The 21,357-nt window shown below is 41.4% G+C and overlaps 2 protein-coding genes across 4 annotated transcripts in view; both read right to left on the bottom strand.

Moving 5' to 3' along the window:
- Positions 1–21,357, bottom strand: part of cora (erythrocyte membrane protein band 4.1 like coracle) — a 103,091-nt gene that overhangs the window by 42,600 nt on the left and 39,134 nt on the right. The window lies entirely within an intron of this gene.
- On the bottom strand, positions 642–11,343 carry rib (ribbon). 3 transcript variants are annotated; one of them, XM_070284309.1, is made up of 2 exons: positions 11,250–11,343; positions 642–3,354 (listed from the first exon to the last, which is right to left on the bottom strand). In XM_070284309.1, the coding sequence occupies exon 2, from the start codon at positions 3,076–3,078 to the stop codon at positions 985–987; it is 2,094 nt and encodes a 697-aa protein (XP_070140410.1). In that variant the 5' UTR covers positions 3,079–3,354; positions 11,250–11,343; the 3' UTR covers positions 642–984. The 3 variants fall into 3 exon arrangements, with proteins under 3 accessions (XP_070140410.1, XP_017033464.1, XP_070140409.1); XM_017177975.3 differs by lacking the exon at positions 11,250–11,343 and adding an exon at positions 5,423–5,719; XM_070284308.1 differs by lacking the exon at positions 11,250–11,343 and adding an exon at positions 3,425–3,508.

Genomic DNA, 21,357 nt, shown 5'->3' with positions numbered 1-21,357 from the left:
TTTTTTTTTGCCTTAATCATTAAATTTTTTGTATTTAGTGTTTAGTTTTTAAGCCTAGTTTTGTGTGGTGGCTTAGAACTAATCAATTTGTATGGAACTTATGGCTATTTAGGGTTTAACTAAAGGATCTCTCCGATTTTGTTATTTTATTTGAATGCGTTTTTGTGTGCTGTTGCTCGTGGTACGTTTTCTTTTTTTGTTTTTCTTTTTTTGAGTCGCGGTGTCAGTCTTATAAATTCAACCCAGGACGATTTATATATATATATATATATATACTCTTCTATAACAAGGATATACGCTAGTTGAGGTAGTTCAAGTGTTCGAAGAAGATCGAAAATCATAAACGTAAGGCGTTCGTTCGGTTCGTTCTATTATAAATAATCTAGTGCTAATAATTTTTAAAACAAATCACTGGCATTTTAACAAAGTTGTACAAGTTGTGTGTAGCTGAGCCTCTTCTGCTCTGTCCTAATGCTCCTCCTAGTCCTCCTAATCCTCCTTCGACTGTACTCGCCCCGTCTGATCCCCGTTCAGTCTCATGTATAAGTGTGGGTCTAGCTTACGTTTGTCAGTTGGATCGGCGGGGAGCTGATGGTTTTCCCTACGATGATGGCCTACGAGTGCCTATAGCCTATAGCCTATGACCTATTCTATGCCTAGTCCTAGCTAATCCTAATCTCTGCTAATATTTTTTTTAGGCACAAAGTGATGATGCTGAACAACAATCTTAGCTTAATTTTAGTTGTGGTTTTTGTGTGGGTTTGATTTCGTGGTTGACGACGACTGGGACTTGAGGTCTCTCTCTCTTCTCTGTTCGTTTAAAGCTTCACCAACGCTGGCTCGGCTCTGGTTATGTCGAGAGCCGAGGGTTAAGGAAAGAAGTAACACAACAAGGGTTTAAAAGGGGGTTTAGGGGTTGAGCCTGGTCTAATCTAGGGAGTCGAGGCTGTCCGCCGCATACTGCCAGGCCATGGTGAGCGTTAATCAGTCAGCCCGCGCCTGGGGCTCCTCGCCCTCGATAAGTTCCCGCTTGAGGCCCATGCCCAGGGCAAAGGGTGGCGGCGAGTGTGGATAGTCCTCCTGTTCTCGCTCCCGCTCCCTCTCATGTTCATGCTCATGATCCTTGCCATTGGCACTGCTGGCATGCATGATCACCCCGGCCGCTCCTGCTCCCTCCACCTGTGGCGGCTGCGGCGAGTAGGGCGATGGTGGACGCTCCTTCCTCGCCAGCGACAGATCCTCCACATGCTCCTGCTCATGATCCTCCTCATCGTCGGCATCTTCCCGCTCGTCCTGGTCGCGCTCTCGCTTGATCAAGCGCTGTTCATGCTTTTCCATCTCCAGGTCCATGGCCTCCTGGTCCTGATAGTGACGGCCGGGGCTCGGTGATCGCATGCCATGGCCATTGGAACGCTGATCCATGTCCGCTGGACTACTGGACATGCGGTTGGCCGCTGCATGGGCAGCGGCGGCCAAGGCCATGGCATGGAGAGCTTCCCGGCCGGCCATGTCACCGCCTCGGTTCTCCAGAGCCTGCTGCAGGAAGGCATGATCCAGCAGGGCGGCTGCCGAGGGAGGAATGGTGGGTGGCATGCCATGGTGAGCGGGCACGTGATCCCCCTTGGAGTCACGTTTCAGCTCCGAGGGATGCACATGTCCATGGCCATAGTTGTGAGCAGCTGCAGCTGCTGCGGCCGCGGAATAAGGGAATCCCTGCGAGGCCTCAGCCCCGGGAGGACTACGCTTGGGGGTGCGATGGGTACCCCTGCCCGTGGTGATGTTCAGCTTGCGCACCTTGTCGTAGAGGGTGCGACTGGGTAGGCCGTACTTGCGGCTCGCCTGGAGCGCACTCATGCCCTCGCGCACCGCCTGGATGGCGCACATCATGTCCGCCCGCGTGTACTGCTTGTAGCGCTTCCATTCCGGCTTCTTGCCGCCGGACTGACCGGTCTCCTCCTCGAATGATCGATCTGTGTACGGGGACAGGGGCTCCTTGTCGCCACCATAGTCAGAGCCATTGAAGCTGTGGTTCCTCTCGCCGCCACCTCCACTTACACCCACTCCACCGGCCGTCGAGTGCTGGGGATTCTGGTGCGGATGCGTGGGGGTCTTCTCACCATTCAGGACCAAAGGGCCAGGTTGCGAAGAGTCGGCGGGGTTAGCTTGGGCCAGGACATTGCGCAGAATCGGTGTGTCGCGATTGCCGCTGAGCAGCATGCTCGAGATGGCTGACAGCTTCTTGCGCTTGAGGGGATTCATATCGGCGGCGGATTCGTAAACGGAGTTCAACATGGCAGCGGCAGCGGACGGGGTCATGGGCCATTGGCCTCCAGCTCCCGTCTCCGACGATGGTCCCGACGTTGGCGGCGCTGTCACATGAGTGGGTGTCAGTGGGGGCTCCGAACCGGTAGGACCTTGGCTGCGGTCCGCCGGCAGCGACTGGGGTGGATAGTGGTGACTGTAGGCGGGCTGATAGCCGCCATACTGGGGCGGCGGTGGTGGTGGTGGCGAGCAGCTGCTCGAGATGGCGGCGCTGGGCGAAATGTGGGTGGATGTGGAGATCACGGACGAGGAGTGGCTGTGGCTGCCTCCATTTAGAGGTTTACCTCCCGCTGTTGAGCTCGAGGTGGGCGTGGCACTGGAGCTGGCGTGATTGAACTTCATCAGGTTGTCGTAGAGCCCCTTGACCTGCAGCTCCTTGGCTGTGCGCAGGATCTCCGGTTCCTGGCTCTTGGTAACCGTCGTCTCGCCCGTGTACATGTACTGCAGCAGGGCCGCAATCTCGAAGCCCTTGACTCCGGGCAGAATGATGCTGCAGTGATCCTGGGGGACATCGCGCAAAATGTGCTGGAAATATGGGGAATTGGCGGCCAGGACAACGCGATGGGCCTGGAATTGCTCGTCGTCGACGACCAGGGTGCAGTCCACATAGCTGCCCACTTCGTGCAGGGCATGCAGGATCTGTACCAGGTTCGTCTGGTGGTTGTTCCAACGCAGACAGTAGGTCTGACCCACCTCTCCGCCGCCGCCACCGCCGCTGCTAGCGACAGTGCTACCGGGGGCTGTGGGGCCGCCCATCTCTAGGTCGTGCTCCTCCTCCTCCTCCTCCTGCTGTCGATGCCTGCGCCTGGGCTCTCGTTCCCGGTCGCTGTTCAGCCGGGAATGGTGATGATGATGCTGCTGATGATGGTCGGGCTCCTCGTCGGGAGCGGGATCGCTGCTGTTGCCGGTGCCGTGCGGATTGTAGACACCGTTCAGGCTGGTAAAGGCGGCGCTCAGCAGCGTCGGCGAGTAGAAGGATAGATGCTTCCTGACCTTGAGCGCCAGTTTAAGGCCTACGGATCACCTGGTTGCCTGAAAGTTTGATAAAACAGAGAGAGATATCCAATTAGAACGAGTTCTGCTTTGGTTTTCTTATTATTACTTTTTGGCAAAGGCAAATGTCAGGGAAAAGCCATTTTCAAATTTCGCATGGGTTGCTAAAATCAACAGGAAAAGCTGGAAAAACTTCGGGAAAATGGTGAGGGCGGCCCCCCGGAAGTCAGGTGTGCGAAAAAACGAAAAACTGGGGGATGGTCGCCATTTCCACGCATATATTTTTCCCTTCGCTTTTTTGGCGGAAAATCTTGCTTGTAAAATTTATGCCCCGTCGCCGCCGCCGCTGCCATCCGCCCCCAAAGTTTTATGCGCCATAAAAAAGTGAAAGCGAAAACGGGGGAGTGGATTTCAAGGAGAGAGTGGGCCGGGCAGGCAGGGAAAACGTGTAGGAAAATGGGGCGAAAAAAATATGCAAACATCCCTTGAAAAAGATGTGTGTGCGCGTATTTTTCCGGCTGCTTTTCGCGCGTTTTACGTTTTTTTACGCATACATATTCAAATCTATATGTATATTATCCTGCCCTGGAATTGGGAAATGGAAATGGAAGGACCCCCTCCGCACACACACACACATTGCCAGAGAGAGTGAGGAAAAAATGTAACTGAAAAACTTGCAATAATTTTCATTCAGTGCGCCATATGCCCTTGACTTCTCCCAGGGACTCAAGTGGACGCCATATGCTGGGATCGCCAACCCGAAATCGCCGTCATGTGTTGACCAGCCGTCGAGGAGTTGGCATCCGAAAAATCAGCCATGTGGCGTGTGTGAATCTCCAGTTACCAACAGGTTTAGGGTAGGAGTATCTTATAGATACTCCGCGCTCTATAATGGCAATCAAGGATGAACAGGGAAATGTCAAAGGGGCGAGGCACCGTAAAAAATACACAAGGTATTTGCCAAAAAAAGAAATCAAGAAAATGAAAAGAAAAGAGAACAAAGACCACAAACAAACGATCGCATTATTATTGTCTGCGGAAAATGCGCAAGAGATCGGATCAATTGTTGTCTAGCCATTGTCTGGCCGTCAGGATAATGGGCAACCTGCAGAGAGATCCCGGACCCCGATCCTCCCTTTTTTGCGCAACAGCTCCTCGAGCAGGTAGCAGGTAGCTGACGAGCTCCTTTGAGCACATTAGTCGTGGTCGTAATCGTATAATACCATTTTCCGAAGGGCAATGCTTCAACGCCTCCGTCTTATACGCACATTGCGCATACGCCACGATCGCCAAAAATGCGAAGCAGCGCGAAAAGCTCTCGGGCGGAAAAGCTCTGGCTAACAGTGCTCAAATAACAGTGGCCACCATTTTGTTGGATTTCTCGCTTAATTAAAATTATCACAAGCCAAAAACCTAACTGGCCAAGCGAACGTCATTGAAACAAAATGCACTTGGGAGGTAACCGGTTTTTGGGGCTCAGGTTTTTTGGATCTTTTTAGGGTTTCCAGTTTCCATTTGTTGTTGTTGGTTTTTTTTTGTTTTTTTGGACACGTACCAGAGTTGGAAAAAATTGCGAAACAGGCTTATTGGGGGTTATATTTAATAAAATAAATTGTTTTTATAAGAAATTGGTATATATTAAGCGGTTAACAGAATTAAAAATTTGGCTCAATGAATTTGTTTTTATTTAAAACTAGTTTAAAAGTTTAATTTCAATTTAAATGTGTGCTATTTTAAGGAATATTGAATTTTCTTATAAAAATGTTCGTTTTAAACATTTTAAAAAACTTAAAAATTCTAAAAAAAAAGCATGTAAAAGAAGGAAATATTAAAAAATGTGCCAAAAATTAAAACAATTTCTTTTAAAAAGTTAAATAATACCAGATTAAAGTAATAATTAAATTTTAAATGGCACACTTTGATCAAATAAATTAAATATTGACCCTGATTTAGGTTGCAATAATTTTTAAAGTTCAAAATCTTAAAGAAAAATATTCAAAGTATTTTAAAAACCTTTATTCCTAGTGATTTCATAAAGTTATTTTTATTTTCCACAGAAAAACTTGCTATTTTCTTTTTAAATTATTAAAAAAAATTAAAATCTTACCACGAAATATTGAAAATGCCGCAGTTTTGGGCACTTAATCGTAGATATTGAAATGTTGTTTGAGGACACAGGTTTTTTAAAACTATGTTTTGCAGTATTTTAATGTGTTTTTATTTTTTGTGATTTTTGCAGGAAAATGTTTCACATTTGTTTTTATTTTTTTGCAGTTGTTTTCCGCCTTTGCACAAACACACACGCAAACACAAAGCCGTACACTAACACAAGAGTTTCCAAAGTTGCCAAAAAATATTAGATATTTTTCTCCTTTTATTTTTTTTTAAGAAACTGCGACACGTTTAGCGTTTGTTTTTCAAAGTCGTTGAGTGATTTTTAGAGTTTTGCGTTCACGGTGTTGCAGATTCGAGCGCTGAAACATGAATAAAACTGCCACGGTTTTCGTGTGCACCAAGTCATTGAAGACCAAATTTCCCGAGCGCCGCCAGAGCGGGATGGAGCTATGGGAAAACTGTTCGAAGCGGCGGGGAAAACTGTGCTACGCTCGCCACGTTTCCACCCTCGCGCTCTCTCTTTCGCACCGTTGCAGTTTGCCGTATGTGTGCGTATTTTTTTTTGCGCTTGCACTTGGTTTTGCTCTCTCTTGCGGTCTCTCGCTCGCTCGCTCTCTCTCTCTGGGTGCGTGTGAGTGCGTGAGCGAGATTGCCGGAGTGCGTGTGCATAAGTGTGCGGCTTGCATATGGCGGCCGCTGTCATTGGACCTGCAGTGTGCGTGAAAGAGCGCGGAATAGTTGCAGTGTCCCCCTCTGTTTTTTTAGTTTTCTTTTTTTTTTTTTTTTGGCGACTGCATTTTTTACTTGTCTATATTTTTTGATACTTGAATTAAAGCAGGTTGTGTGGCTGGAAAACTGGTCTCTCTCCGCCGTTTTTAACGTTACCCCTTGCCCCGCGGTTGCCTTTCCTTTGAGTTGCGTTTTGCCCCCACTCCATCGAAGAGGTCGCCATTTTGGAAGTCAACCTTTTAGTTTTTCGATGCGTTTTCGTGTTCATGCTTTTATTTTACCTTTTTTCTGCAGAGACCCGGAAAACCTCTTAGTTATGCAAATTTCCTTAAAGAAACGAAAGATAAAGTAACGACCTTCGGCAATCAATGCGTAATTGAATGCATTTTCCCGCTGCAATGCGATAAATTTGCATACGTCTTCGACCTTCGACCCCTTGGACGTTAACCCTTGCGTTGGGCTGCAAAGACATTGCATTTTCTTCTGATTTTTTATGCAAATTGCAAAATAACGGTCGACGGAGGGGTTGAGATTTCCCTTTTGAGGGAGGGGGTAAATTGAAAAATTTAGGCATTTCCCGGTTTGTTTCATTGTTATGAAATTTATGCGATTTAGGCACCTGTAGAGGTGTCTTTTGGCATTCTCAAAATAACGGTCGTCGGGGGATTTTTAGGGGTTAAGGTTAAGGAGGGTAAAGGGATAAGGGGTTGCTTCGATTTCTGTAATTTTTAATTAATTAATTCAAGGCACCTGTTGTGTTTGTTTTTTCAGAAATCTGAAGCAATAGAAAACTATTGGATCTTTTTATGGTTTTAAATAAAATCTTAGATTTTCGCATTCGATTTCGGACAAATTATACAACTTATAAAGGTTCAAAAAGGTTTTTAAAAATCTATGCATTTATAACTTTTAATATTTTTAAGCTCAGAAATAATACTTAAACCCTAGAAATATTATGTTCTACTTTAAAAACAGTGTTTCCAACCGAATCCACTAGAATTTTCCCCCACGTTGCTCCACTATTTGGCAATGGTCATCGAGCTGGCAGCCTGTACTCTCTTTTCTGGCTACATTTTCCCCTGCCTCGGCTCAACTTACATTTTTTAATTGTTCATCATTAGGTTTTTCAGCGTTTCCTCTGTGCATCGACCCCTCGTCAACCCGCTGCCGCCTCCACTCTAAGTTGCCAAACCCATTAATCATGTTTTCGAAAATTAAGGTCAACCGCATTTCACGGAGCAGCTCGCTTGCTTTTTTTCAACTGCATTTTTTTGGGTTTCTTGATATTTTTTCTTTTCTTTTTTTTTGGCAGAGCCCAGCGAGATTTTGAGGGGAACTCGACTGACTATCTAAACTTCCAGCACGAAATTAGTTCGCAAGTGCATTCACCTCCCCGAAAAAAATACAGAGCTGATAGTGCGAGAAATGAGTGTAAGTGCGGGCATAAAAAAGCGGAAAAGTTGCCGCAACTCTAGGGCTTCATAATCTGTGGAGTCGGACCAGAGCCTCGGGGGCTTTACAACCCCTTCCCGGGTTGTAATCTTATCATCATTACTACAAACCGGCGACTGTCCATATCGCAGTGAAAGTGTGGAAAATGCATTTACAAGAAGCTGGAAAACGCTGGCATTAGAAAATGGTTCGAGTTTTTTGCAGGTTAAATTCAATTAATGTAATAAATGTGTTTTAGAGGCGAGAGAGTTTTGTAAATTTAATATTTGTAATTAAAAATCTATTAAGTTATAAAGTTTGGGTAAAGTTAAACACTAAGATTTGCTTTATCTTTGAATGAAATTAATATTTTGGATTGTAAAATAATTTATATATGAAATCTATAAAATATTTGAGTAATTATCCCATCAAACTATGAAAGTCAAAGCAAAATGTTTACCTCTTCAAGGGAAAAAGTACATCTAATACGTCTTAAAATGGAAAATTAATTCAAATGCAATTTCAAATTGATTAAATTACATTATTTTTGTACTCAAAATATAATCCCTCCTGGTAAGCCGCATGTGTCTTGATCTTTGAGAATTCCCTTAAACGGATTATCCTCTGGTCAGTGTGTTGACTTTGCTGACTTTTTGACTAACAGATAAAGACTATGCTGGCTAATTCCGGCTTCATGTCTTCATCGACAGATATTTCCCGCCGCTCATTATGGGGGATTAGCAGGGAGAAATCCGCACATAATCCACCACAAGGCAATAGTCAGTTTTTCAGTTGCTCAATGAAGCTGAGAGAGTGGGATCGCTTAATGAACTGCCGAAGGATCCTCTCATATCCAGGCCACAGCTACCTGCTGGCAAAACATACATATGTGCCAAAAATACAAGGGAAATAATAACGCTATTAATAAGTTCTTTGTTCTGGGATAATCTCTAGCCGCTAGGTTATCTCCAGACTCGTGTTATTTTAAACTAAATTTGCATTTAATGTTGATATTTGCAAACTGCACGACAAACTGCATGTTTTTCCATTATTTTCGCGATAAGTTATCAGCTTTCATTGTTCAGATTTTCAGCTTATGGTCAGCACGTGGTCATAAAGCAGAACCTTTGACCTGCTCTGCTTCCTTTGCATTCTTGCATTTATGATCCTGGCGAAAGGGTTTCTTAGATCCTAAGGGTTTATGGCTTTACTGCTTTTCGCAAAAATGTGCCAAAATAGTTAGCTGGAAGCCCTTTGCCGATTTTCTTGGGTTTTATGATACCCTTAACCCTTTGGTCATTATCATTGAGCGACTATCGTTAATACTAAAAATATTTTGCATGCAGAAAAGAAGGGTAAAGAGTTTTCTTGGAATCGCTAGAGATATATTTTGCCTGTCTATAAGATTCAATCAATGTCGCCTTGGGGTGGTCTCTCATTTGTCATGCAAAATAAAAAATGCAATATGCATAAAAAACGACGAGTTTTTCCGGCCTTTCCCAGGCCCAACCCTTTGGCTATTACTTCCTTTTACCTGAGAATGGCTGAGGCTATCTTCAAAGGTGGTCTCAGTGCTGCTGCTGCTGAAGTGTCGCCTTTTCTTTTTGGCAGTATCTTTGAAGTAGCAGCGGCACGTGAAAAACTCTCCAAGGAAAATGCACCCAACACAAAGGCAATTAGCGTGGCTCAAAGGGAAAACAGGAGCCGACGCCGACAACGTCGAAGTACTCTGGACAATGGACAGCCTGCGGCGAAGTTTTGGCTCAGTGACAGGATCGTTTGGCCAGGACCTGCCATAAAAATCGCTTCTTCTAACACTCACGTGCTAATGGAGGCGAAAATTTAGAGACGCTGTGATAGTGATACCTTTTTCATTATTTTAAAGGCACTGGGAGAAATTTTAAAAGAGTTGTGAGATGAAATAAAGGTGGAAATTGAGTAGAATTAATATAAATATGTATTAAAACGTTTAGAAAAATATATGTATAGATATTTTACTTAAATACACATTTTAATTTACATAATTATGACTATAAAAATTAAATTTACTTTAAATTATTTTTTAAATTACTTTTCTCTCAGTGCATCTATCTGTTTACACAAATTTCTCGCGGCGGAAGGGCAAAAAAAAAAATACGAAAACTATCTATCAGATACACATTAAGTTATGCAGTTGTGCGTGCTTGTGTGTGTGGGCAGCGCAACAGTCGGAAAAACAAACAAAAAGTGCAGCCGATGAAAATTAATAAAAAAAAAAATGCAACAAGAAGACCACGAAAAAACGCCGAAAAGCGAATACGAATACGAATACGAATACTAAAGTGGAGAGTGCAAAGTGGAGAGAGGGCAAACACAGACCAGAGCCAGCGAAGCAGCGGAGAATGGAGAATGGCTGGAAATTTATCGCGCGCGTCATTCGCCGCTGCAACTATGGAAAGTAGCACGTAGACGACTTCCAAAAAAGCCTGCTGGAAGGGGGCGCATGGGCGAAGGCGAATGAGGGGGAGCGCTACGCATGGGTCATTGCACTTTTGCAACGCACACACACTCAGCGGAGATAGCAACATTTTCAACCAGAATTTCTGTGTGTGTAAAAAAAAGGCACCGAAAATTAGGCGAAAGCAAACACCGAAAGACGGGAGAAAGAGCCAAAGCAGAAGGCAAACAAGATACAGCATTACATCTGTGTGTGTGTGAGTGTGGGGAGTGGGGGGCTGTGTGGGCAGAGGAGGAGTGGGGTGCTGTGAGGGGTTGGGGAGACGGTCGATTGCAACTGCAACTTTGCACGCGTCGGCCATTTTGTGAGCGTTTTCGCTGGCAGATACAAAGATACTCTCGCGCAATAAATACACATATACAGAGAGAGAAAATATTGTAAGCAATTATTTATTTAGAGTATTCTTTAAGAGCATTAATTGTTTTATTATTCGTAGCTTAATTAAATTTAAATAAATTTCGCCATTGGTAAGCAGTTTTTAAAATAGTAATTATTTGTTTATATCTCAATATAATTATAAATAATATTTATAATGAACAATTGATTCATTAGAAGATCTGTTGTTATAAATATAAATCCACTCTTTCGTAGTAAACCACCTAGATTTTCTTCAGTGTATTAACAACTTCATATCTGTTTTTGGGGGCTTATTTCGACAGATATAAAACTCGTGTTTGCAATGATCGTTTTGGGAGAGAATGTCATATACCCTTGGTCTGGCGTTGCAGATACGGATACAGGGGCAACAGATACAACAGATACGAGATACATATGCTGTCCATGTAGCGCGCAGATACTGGCTGGCTAAAAATAAATACATGTATAAAAACGGGCAATTGCCATGCCATTTGTGCCGCCAGCCAGCGCCACTCGAGTGTGGCAGTTGCATTTGCCGTTGTGTGCAGTTTGCCTCGCTCCCTGCACATGTGGAAATGGGAATTAGAAAAACTATAGAAGAGAGGCCGGAAAATGGGAAACCGACTGCTGTTGCTGCTGCTGCTACCACGCCCCCGAAAAAAAGTACAGGCAACTAGAGCAGCGCATGGGGTGCGTTTTGCAGCTCTGAATTTTCCTAATTTTATTTATTTTTAGCAATTTTTGGAGGGAAATTTCAAGTGAAGCATGGTGAATTTTCCATGACTGCAGTCGACATAGTACGTACCTTGTTTTTCCTTCTCTGCTGTGTTGTTTTTCCTTCCCTTCGCTGGTATCTGCAAGATATGGGGGTTCTCTGGGCGTTCGTAGAACACGTTTTATAGAGTCTCTTGTAGAGTTATTCGACTCTAACCATAGTTTGATTCACATTTTCGCAAATAGTTTAGCCACGTTTTTACTGGACTTTGGCTAAGCATTTTTGCAGCCATTCTGTAATGAAGTCTTCACTGTTTTTCACTGGGGTTTTACGGGGTTTTCACGGGTTTTTCATTGGATTTTCTTTAAGTTTTCACTGATTTTAACAGCACTTCCCGGGGCGAGGTTATCGCGTTGAGTACGGCAGGCAAAATGCCGCAAAAAAACACACGAAAAAAAAGCGGTCACAGATTCTGGGAAGCGTTCCGCGGAGCTTACAACGCAACCGCTTGGATGGATGAGTCGTATCTGAGTATCTGCGAGTTCGTCGTGTATCCGAAAGGGAGGGGCAGGGTAGGCAGCTCGCTGGCCACATTTACATGTGTCGCTGTAAGTTCTCTGGACACTGACCTTGGGTTCACGGTTAGCCAAGGGACTGACACCGCTGAGTATGTTTGCTGAGTTTCTGAGTAGTAGTTCCCGGCGACTGATTCCGCTTGATTCTTTTCGCCGATTCTCCTCCTCCGGCTGGGCTCTCTCTCTGCCGCAAAAAAATGGCGTGTGTAGAAAAGCTCCGACTGTACATGTCTCGTTAGTACATTATATACTTCGTCTATATACTGACTCATTGAGCAAAAAAAAAAAAAGCTAGAGAAAAATAGAAATAAATTCAGAATTCTGGCCATGGCGGTGGGGGGAAAGCTCGCTGCGTGGAATTATCAGCGGCCCTTGGGGCCCACGTAAGAATTTTGCAAATACACAAAAAAACAGAGGCACTGCGATCGAAAACAACAGCAGAATCGAAAAAAATAGAAACTAAACCGCCAGTTGGCTTGTTTATCTGTCGAGCACTTTTCAGGGTCAGCCCTCCACCTCCTCCTACTTCTCGATTATTACACAATTTTTTTGTTTACAGCAAAAAGCTGGCTCTGGTTTTCGCTTGTTGTTTCTTTCTGTGGCAAAATTTGTTGTAATTTACGAGTGTGTGTGTACTGGGGTTCTCGCTGCCTCGTTGTTTACCACGAAAACAACAAAATTTGGTGGGCCAGGGTCAGATAGTGACTACGTGAATACGCGGAAGGACGGACGGCGAGCTCAATGGCAAATTACAAGATTAACTTACAGGGCTTTTGGTTGCAAAAATCAAAGGTAAAATAGGGTAATTCTTGGGTTAAGTTATAATAAATATATAAAAAGTTATTTTAATTAAAATCTGTAAAAAACATGAGTTAATATCGCACATTTCTAATACGCATTTAGTTTTAGTGTGAATTTTGAAGTGTTTGTGGATAAGGAACCAAAGACTATTTGATTAATTGAGAGATATGTTTGTATGAAGGTATTTTTGATGAATAATAAATGACATTTACAAGTTGTAAGGTTAAAATGTCCAACAGCAATTACAAATGAATATAAAAAATAACATAAAACTTGATAAAGGGTTAAAAAGGCTTAGGAGTATGAACTAGAGACCTTAAAATGAAAACAAACTAATATAGAAGGATTAACATTAATAAACATTGATGAACAGTATCAAATTCGTTGATTATTTGATTTATTAGATCCTATATTATTCTAAAGAAATAACTAATAAATAAAAGCAATCAAAAACTATATTATTTATCGAATCTAAAAAATAAATTTAAAGAAAAACATTAAAGCAGTTGGAAATGTTGCAATAACTATTTAATAGATAAAGTATCTCAAAAATCTAACCAAAAGATACAAAATCTCAAAAAAACAAAGTATCTACTCGATGTAAAGTTGCTGTAAATCGAAAACCGCTCTGCCATCAGACCCCAAAAAGCCACCAGTTGCGTCAACAGAACCACAACCCAAAAATCCAAACACACACACACTCGCAGATACGCAGATACACAGATACAATTCCATGCGAAAGCACGACGCCAGAGCGATAGAAATTGAGTAACAATAACAACGTTCCCGCCGTCCCTAAACTTGAACTTGAATTCGCTGGCGAAAACAAAAAACAACAACAAATTTCAAGAGCAAAATGCCGGCAAAAAACCGGAAAAACAACGCAAAAAACGCAAAAACTAGTTGCGAACAACAACAAAATTGCGTAAACAATTTGCCTACTCTCTCCCTCTCTTTCTCGGGAGCCGATGTAGGAGCCGATAAGACCCGAAAAGAGCCGACTGGCAACCGAAGACCTTCGGCTCCACGAAGCTCTTTTGTGCAAGCTTTCGATTCGCTCTCGCGGTTCGCGAAATTCCCCGAAATTCGCAAGCCGACCAATCAGACACCGATTTTTGCACACAACAAAACGAGCAAAACAAAAGCTTTCACCTATACAGCTTTTTTGCGCTGAGTGTATGAGTAAATCTACGCGTGCTTTTGCTTATTTTTGGCACAACTTGTGTCGCCATTTTTGCGCAAAAAATACATACGCTTGGCGCTTCGGTCTGTCGTGTTTCGTTGATTTGCGGCGATTAGAAGAATTGCCAGCTTGGCCCCAGAAGACGACCACGTGTCTTCTACATAGTTTTAGGCAAAGAGAGGGAGAGAGAAGGAAGAATAGCTGGTTCTCCCACGGGAGAATTCATTAGCCCCCAAGAGCTAATAAGAGCTTTCTGGAAAAGAATAGCAGTTTAGGGAACTTTTTCAAAGATCAGAGAGCTGTTCAGGTGGATTTTTAGCTAAGAATTTACATTTAAAAAATATTATTAAGTAAATTAAAATTTAGAAATAAAATTCAAACAATATTTTTATACATACCTACATGTATTATTAGCTGAAAGTGGAATTCAACTTATTTTTACTGTTAATTTTTCGTTAACACTAATAGAAAAATGTTTAATTAAATTAAATGTAAACAACAATATACATAGTCTTTATATTATCTTTGTTTATTTTTTTAACATTTTCTTTAGCTGAAACTATATAATATAATGATTTTATCTAAATCTTTAATATATTATTTTGTATTTGCTACATTGTCTCTAGGTAAAAAGTTTCTAAAAACAAATGGGAAATATGTTAATTAGCCCAATAAATTTAAAAACATAATCTTTACCATCATAACAATGATTAATGGACTTTAGGCATTGCTTTCTGAAAGATCTTTTGTGCTTATTTTAGCCCTAACAGCTTTCTTCTTTAGCTTTGGCATTTTGCTTGAATTTGCAGAATTTTTGGGAGAAGAAAGCTTTTGTAAATTTAACACAAAGCAAACTGGCAAAGCATTTACAACTTACAAAATAATACAAAGAAATCTTATTAATATTCATCATTATAATCTCACCAAGTAACATTATAAGCCCATGCTCAACAGCCATAAAATACCTAGATATTCAAGAATATCAAAATTATCTAAATTCCGAATAAGTAAATATTATTAACAGATCTAAGCTCTGTAAAATTCCACTAGAAATAAGCTTTATGCTAAAAATTCGCTTAACAAAGCTTTATGTTTTTGGCGAGCCCCAGAGCTTTGCCAAAAAGATAATGCTTTTACGATCCAACTCTATAGTAAAGTTACAAACCCGCGAGTCGGATCACAAAATCAACAAAAAATTTAATTGAAAGAAAGGCAAAAGAATCTCAGGGAATCGCCGAGCCAATCTGTTTCTTTTGTTCAACATTTAACCATTATCCTTGGGACCCTTTTCCCCCAATTTCGATGCAACCTGCGATTGCAACTGCGCGTTCCTCTGACTTGCAACATGTTCACCTTTTTTTTATTGTATTCCCTCAGTCCGTGTGACTTTTCCGTGTGATCCTCGGTCTGCGCCCCTTTTATTCTCTCTTCCTCGATCGAATCAAAAAGTTAACTTTTCCCAGGATTCTCTGGGATTCGAGGCGAGGATTTTCATCCCGCATTTGTGCGTGCGCATCGGCTGCTGCATCCTGTTGCATGTCGCCCCCGTCCTTGTCAGGAGCAGCAATCGATTTGTGCATTCGCTTTGGTTTGGTCCTTCGTCCTTGCTGCCCTTTGTGCCCTGCCATAATTTCTCGTCATTCTTCTGTTGGCCCTTTTGTTGGGTTATTGAACTATTGCCTCTGTAGGGGATCACAGGTGATAATTTTTCGGGAATTTACTGCGCCATCACTTGTCGCTGTTTGGCAGTTGGGGAAAATGTTGGGAAAATCCCACAAGCTGGTGTTGCCATAATCGCATTAATTGCACTAGCAGACAGGGTTAGTATAAGCCTTCTTTTGGTTTCTTTGGACAGGGTATTGGGTCTATAGGGGGGATAATAATTATAAAATTAATAGAATTAGAAGATAGTGAGGATGTGATTAGTTGTAATTTTAGAAATCTTTTAAATTTTATCTTTTATCTTATCTTATACTAGATACATCTCTTATTCTCCTCAAATAGTGTATATTTCTTATCTTTCACCAAGATGCTGTCCCGCATTTAACCCAAGGTTTGCCCAATAAATTCTCACACATTTCACACGTACGTCGCACGGTGGCGAGTGCAACTAAGTAAACAATTGCACGGCAGGTATCCGCATTCTACTTACTTACCTATATATAGGTAAGGTCCAAAGACAGGCGCAAATTATTTTGACAAGTGGCCGAGAAATTGTCTCCATTGTCCAGGCTAAATTAACAAAGACAACTGTTGGGTTTTTTCGAGGCTTCTCCTGCTGATATTTCTACATCTTACAGATACATTCTGTAAATATATCCAAATTTTTGAAGAGACCTCAGAGTTCCCTAGAATGAGTGACAGGCCATTATAGGGATCTTCGACCAAGTGTCTTTTGCTATTAAATAAATATTGCAGCTCATTAATTACAATCAAAGTGCCACACACACGCACACTCAGGAGGGCATTGTATCACTCAATGTCGCCTGGGAAAGACAATCGATAAATTGCCGAAAACTCTTTCAAAAAACCCTTTTGTGGTTTTATTTGCATTTATAACGAAGTCGGTAATATGTCAATTAAGGTAATTTTTTAAGGTATAAATTGGTTTAAGGAATATATTGGATTTATTTGATTTATATATTGCAGCAAAGGGAGCATTTTGAACTTGATTTTTATTAAATTTGGAGGTTTTGGGGTGATATTTGTATTTATAAGTCGAAATTATGATATTTTATAGGTTTTTTATTTAAAAGTTTGTTAGATTTAAGAGTATAGTTTTATAATATTAGGGAAATAACTAAGATAGGTCCTGATTGAAAATATTCTTATTGTCAAAAACTCAGGAAATTTTTACAAACCCCTCAAAGTGTCCAATTTATACCAAAGAAAACTCTCCTAATTTGTAACCCTCAAGTTTTTATTTTTATTACAGTCAGCAATCAGCTAACCACCGAAGGTCATTATAGCCAATTTAAACTGTGATCGTTGTCGGGGTACAGTTGACTCCCCGCTCGCTGTTTTTCTATATTTTTCTAAACATTTTTTTCGGCCGGAAATCGCCAGCAATTGCACGTCCCACGTCCCATGTGCGTGTCATCCGAAAAAAACCACACACATACAACACACACAACTGTCTGTATGCGTTTTCCATTTCTTGTTCTTCTTCGGCGTTTTTCTTCTCCGTTTTCCCTGCATTTTCCACTGTGGAATAACAAATAATTAGCATTAACCACGCAATTGAGTCGCGGCGACGCAATGTTGCATTTAATTTTTCAGTCGGGAAAAACGCACTCATGCACATGGAATACGGCTGGAAAACGACGGGAATGGTGGGTGGAGAGACGATAAAAACATTGCTGGAAATGTCAACAAAAATGCAGAAGAGAAGACAAACACAAAAGTAAGAAAAGAAGCAATAGAAAAACAGAATACCAAAAGGAGGGGGAGAAAGAGACTTTGAGCTGGAGGAGTTGGGGGAGAGCGAAAGAGACAAGTGAGAGAAGGTGGAGAATGAGGGGCAGCGCAATAAACAGCGATAGCGCATAGTCGCCATCTTTGGCTTCTTTCTTGGAAGAAGGGGAAATTGGTAAAAACACAAGATTCTTTCCACACACACACACTCACACAGCGTTACTCCCTCATTTGTTGCATGCCTCGTGGAGTGGCGTGTTTTTCGTATACTTTTATAGGGTCTTTTCTGAGGGGCCTGCACCAACAAAACTGGAGTCGCCACATCACGATTTTGGCCACGATCGTGCCGGGCTGCGCCCTCTACAAGAAATTCAAATGCTGGCCACGCAGCAGCAGAAGCAGCAACAGCAGCAGCAGCAACAGCAGCAGAGATTGCATAATTGCCACGACAGCAGTGCTCGATCATCGAACCTGCCATTGAAATAATCATTTGAAAGGCTTTTTAAATCATATTTCTTGGAATTTAAATATTTAAGTATAATAAATATGCATGATTAATGTGAAAAAAAACTCCAACTGGAATGACCGACCATCTTTTTGGCACTAAAATACTACCTATTAAGTATAATATTATATTATAATTATACAACAAATACCTATTAATACTTTTAGCAAATATTTCCATCATTTATACTAGCGTCAAAATCGCACAATTTCGTCCCTGACCCTCTTAGCTGCATCTATTTATCATTATCCCCAGGACTGCGACTGCATGCAATGTATCTCATTATTGAGCGTAGCTAATTTGCCCGCAGAGGTCAAGGAGTCAATACAAGGGCCAGTATTTAGCGCCATCTCGCTCTGGCACACGTCGCAGGACGACCAGCAGGACGACCCGCACTCCAAAAGACAATACAAATACAATGGCAAAGGAGATCCTGGCAAACGGAAAGTGAAACCAGGATCGATAGATAGCGAGCGACTGACACACGTTCTGTCCCTTGCACAATGGCCTTCGAAAATGCGACAAATTCAAACAGTTTTTGTTTGGGTTTTCAGTTTTTTTTTTCTCCATCTCGACATCGTATTGTTCTGAGTTTTGAGTCAAAGTTCCCAGACGACAGGCGACATCCTTTGTAATTGGATCCTTTTACGGCCCCGAGATCCGAGATCCCTGCGCGTGTGAAGCGCGACGACTGCGCGTATATCTATTTTCATGTTCATTTTCATTTTCAGTTTTTTTTTCGCTCTATAAAAAACAGTGAAACTGAAAACGAATCCGAGGGATACTTTTCCTTTTCCACCCGCACTTCTAAGGGTCGCTGGCTATGGCGTTCGGCGTGTAATTTATGCCAAATATAGCCGCGATAGCAGCGAATGTTTGTCGATTTTTTCTTTTTTTTTTTTTTTTTTTTGGGTGTTTACAGACATCACGTTTTCCCTGTCCTCTGTCCTTGTTTCCATATGGAAAAGTGACAGTTGCAGATCCGCCAGGCGATAAGAAAAGTCTGTGTCTGGGGGGCTCCCAAGGATAACGAATTTTCCACCTTTTCTCGGTAAATAAGATCGTGCACAGGGACAATTTTTGGGGAATTTAAATGAGGGCAGAAAATGGGTTTGTTTTTAATAAATAATAATAAATTAATAGTAATAATATAATAAATTTATTATACTTTTTAAATATATTTTAAAATTTTTAGTAGTTTTTTAGAATATGAACGGGTTTTAAAAGGTTTTGAAAATACTTAAGATAAATAATTTAAATATTTATTACGATTATGTTTAAAAAAAAATTGACTTAAAATTGCTTAAAAAATTATATAATTCTTGTACACATATTTTATATTTAAATATATTTGTTTTTAACAGAAATAGTCAAAATACCCTTAAAAAATCCATTGAAATTAAATAAAATTATATTTTAAAATATTAAAACTATATATTTTTATGTTAATTCCAAAAGAAAATCTAAGGAAACCTTATATAAATATAAAAAACCTTCTTTTCCCTTCGAAAACCAAGAATGTCATCGGCTTAAATGGATTTTCTTCTTCAAAATCCCGAAAAAAATGTTCTCAATTTAATTTTTTTGTTTTCCTATTTGCGGGGGAAAATGCGTAAGGCCAGGACACGAAAAAAAGAAAAAATATGGCCCACCCTTGGAAACCGCAACGCGAAAATTCAGTAGAGCGGGAAAACACATTGCAGGCAGCGCACATACACACAGAAGCTCCGCTCCTCCGCGCCTGTCGCATTTTTAACGCTTTTTAGCATAAACAAGGACATCTATGGGGGGTTGGTGAATATAACCAAAATATATATATATTATAGTAAGGTTTCCACTGCAGCTTTGGCTTTATTTTCCGTTTTTTTTCGGTCGTTTTCAACCCCTGGACGGCGGCTACAAAAAATTTGCATGCGGCCTGTCGCGTCGTTCTGCTGCGAAATTGCCAGATACTTCCACTTCCACTTTTTAGTGCCACATCCACTTTCTGCTTACACTTTTAATAATGCACAATGCGTGTGTGTGTGCCGGGTAGGGTGGTGTCTTTGGGGTGTTTTCGATAAGTACTTTACGACAGACAACCCTCGTTTTGCGGATTTTTTTATGGCCCTCCTTCAGGGGCGCAACATCAAAGTTCATATCCTGCTTCCGGGTGGAAGTTGGAAAAATTCCCTCTCTGCCGGAGTTTTTACTTTCCCTGGTGGTGCAAAAATGGAAAGGTAGGAAAAACGCTGGCTGGCATTGGCTGACTCTGTGCGAATTTGCAGTTTGCAAGGCGAGTCCTTGGCCTTTTGGCGAATCGCATTGGCGATTTTGCAAAGTTTTTGCCAGGGTTTTAGGGGTTGTCATTGACGGGGTGGTGACTTTTTGGGATGAGGTCTCAGGATTGGCGAAAATACAGGGGGGAAACCAATAAGGAACGTCCTTTATAGGGGGTTTTTGAGAAGAAGCTTATCAATAAGGTATAATATTGAAGGTTTAAAGGGTTTTTAGCTACTACTTTTCATAGCATCTTAATTGTCTTTCATTAAAAATAACATAAAATGTCATTGAAGGATAGATTTTGATTTAAATTTTAACTTTTAACTTATGGTTTTATGGCATTTAATGGCTAAAATAATTACTGAATATATGTTATTAAATTTGACTTTAGTATAATTATAAAATCAATGAAAAAAAAGACCTTAAGGCACTGTTAAAATGTTTAAGCCATTTTGAAATTAGCAGAAACCATTGTCAAAATTTGCAACTAATAAAAAAAGATGTTCTTCCTTTTTAAAAATGCAATAAAAAAATTACCTAAAAATATGTTGATAAAAATCAAATAAATCTGTAAAATATCCTTATTATAAATACTATTATTTAAAACAAATTAATCAAGTTTTTAGAATGTTTATAAATTAATAAGATAATCCAAACATCTGCTTTCAACTTAAACCTACAAATCAAAGATTTTACTTATTTACAAAAAAATTTGCATAATTAAAATCCTTGCCAAAATAGGAAAGGATATTCAAGAAAGGCTGGACCTTCATAGGTAACCAAAACCCAAGCCTGTTCTGAAGAATTAACATAATAATCAAAGCAAATCAAAGGACGCAGGACCCTTTTTGGTTTAAAATATATGCAAATGAGCGAAAATCAATCGAAGGCTAAATGAAAATCGATCAAAATTGATTTGTTGCCCGGTGTGCAGAAACCCAAACACTGTCCCAGCTACTGCTGCACCCTTTGATCACTTAGGACTCACGACTCACTCGCCAGGACATTTCGGCCGAAGGAGCCGCCGAAGAAAGCGTGAGAACGTCTCCTTTTTGCACGCGTGATTTACATAATTTTTCGTAAATGTAAATTGCATGCACATCTCATGTCCCTATGCAAATGAGCGGCGACTATAGCCGTCCCTGTTCAACCCCCTGCTGCCAGGCAGGACTCGTAAGGACTCTGGCACTCAGGTGCGAGCGTGTCGGCATGCTGTGAGCAAGGCGCCGTCCACTGTGCCCTTAATTAACCCCTGTCTCTCTGCGGCATTTCCCTTTTCCCCTTACCATTTTCCTGCCCATTTTTCTTCCTTTGGTTTTCACTTTCTCTCTTCCTCGCTCCCTCTGGTCTTTTGGCAGTCTTTCGCAATAGCCGAGGCTTCTTATGCAAATGAGAGTGCCGCATCCTCACCCCTTTTTTTTTTTTGCCAAGTGAAAATCTTATGCAAATTTTCCTCTC

The sequence above is a fragment of the Drosophila kikkawai genome, chromosome 2R (genome assembly GCF_030179895.1).
Source record: "Drosophila kikkawai strain 14028-0561.14 chromosome 2R, DkikHiC1v2, whole genome shotgun sequence".
Classification (NCBI taxonomy): Eukaryota; Metazoa; Arthropoda; class Insecta; order Diptera; family Drosophilidae; genus Drosophila; species Drosophila kikkawai.
This window is presented reverse-complemented; position numbering and strand designations above follow the sequence as displayed.

Coding starts and splice junctions, on each gene's coding strand:
- rib (XM_070284309.1), bottom strand. CDS start 3,078: ATGGGCGGCCCCACAGCCCCCGGTAGCACTGTCGCTAGCAGCGGCGGT.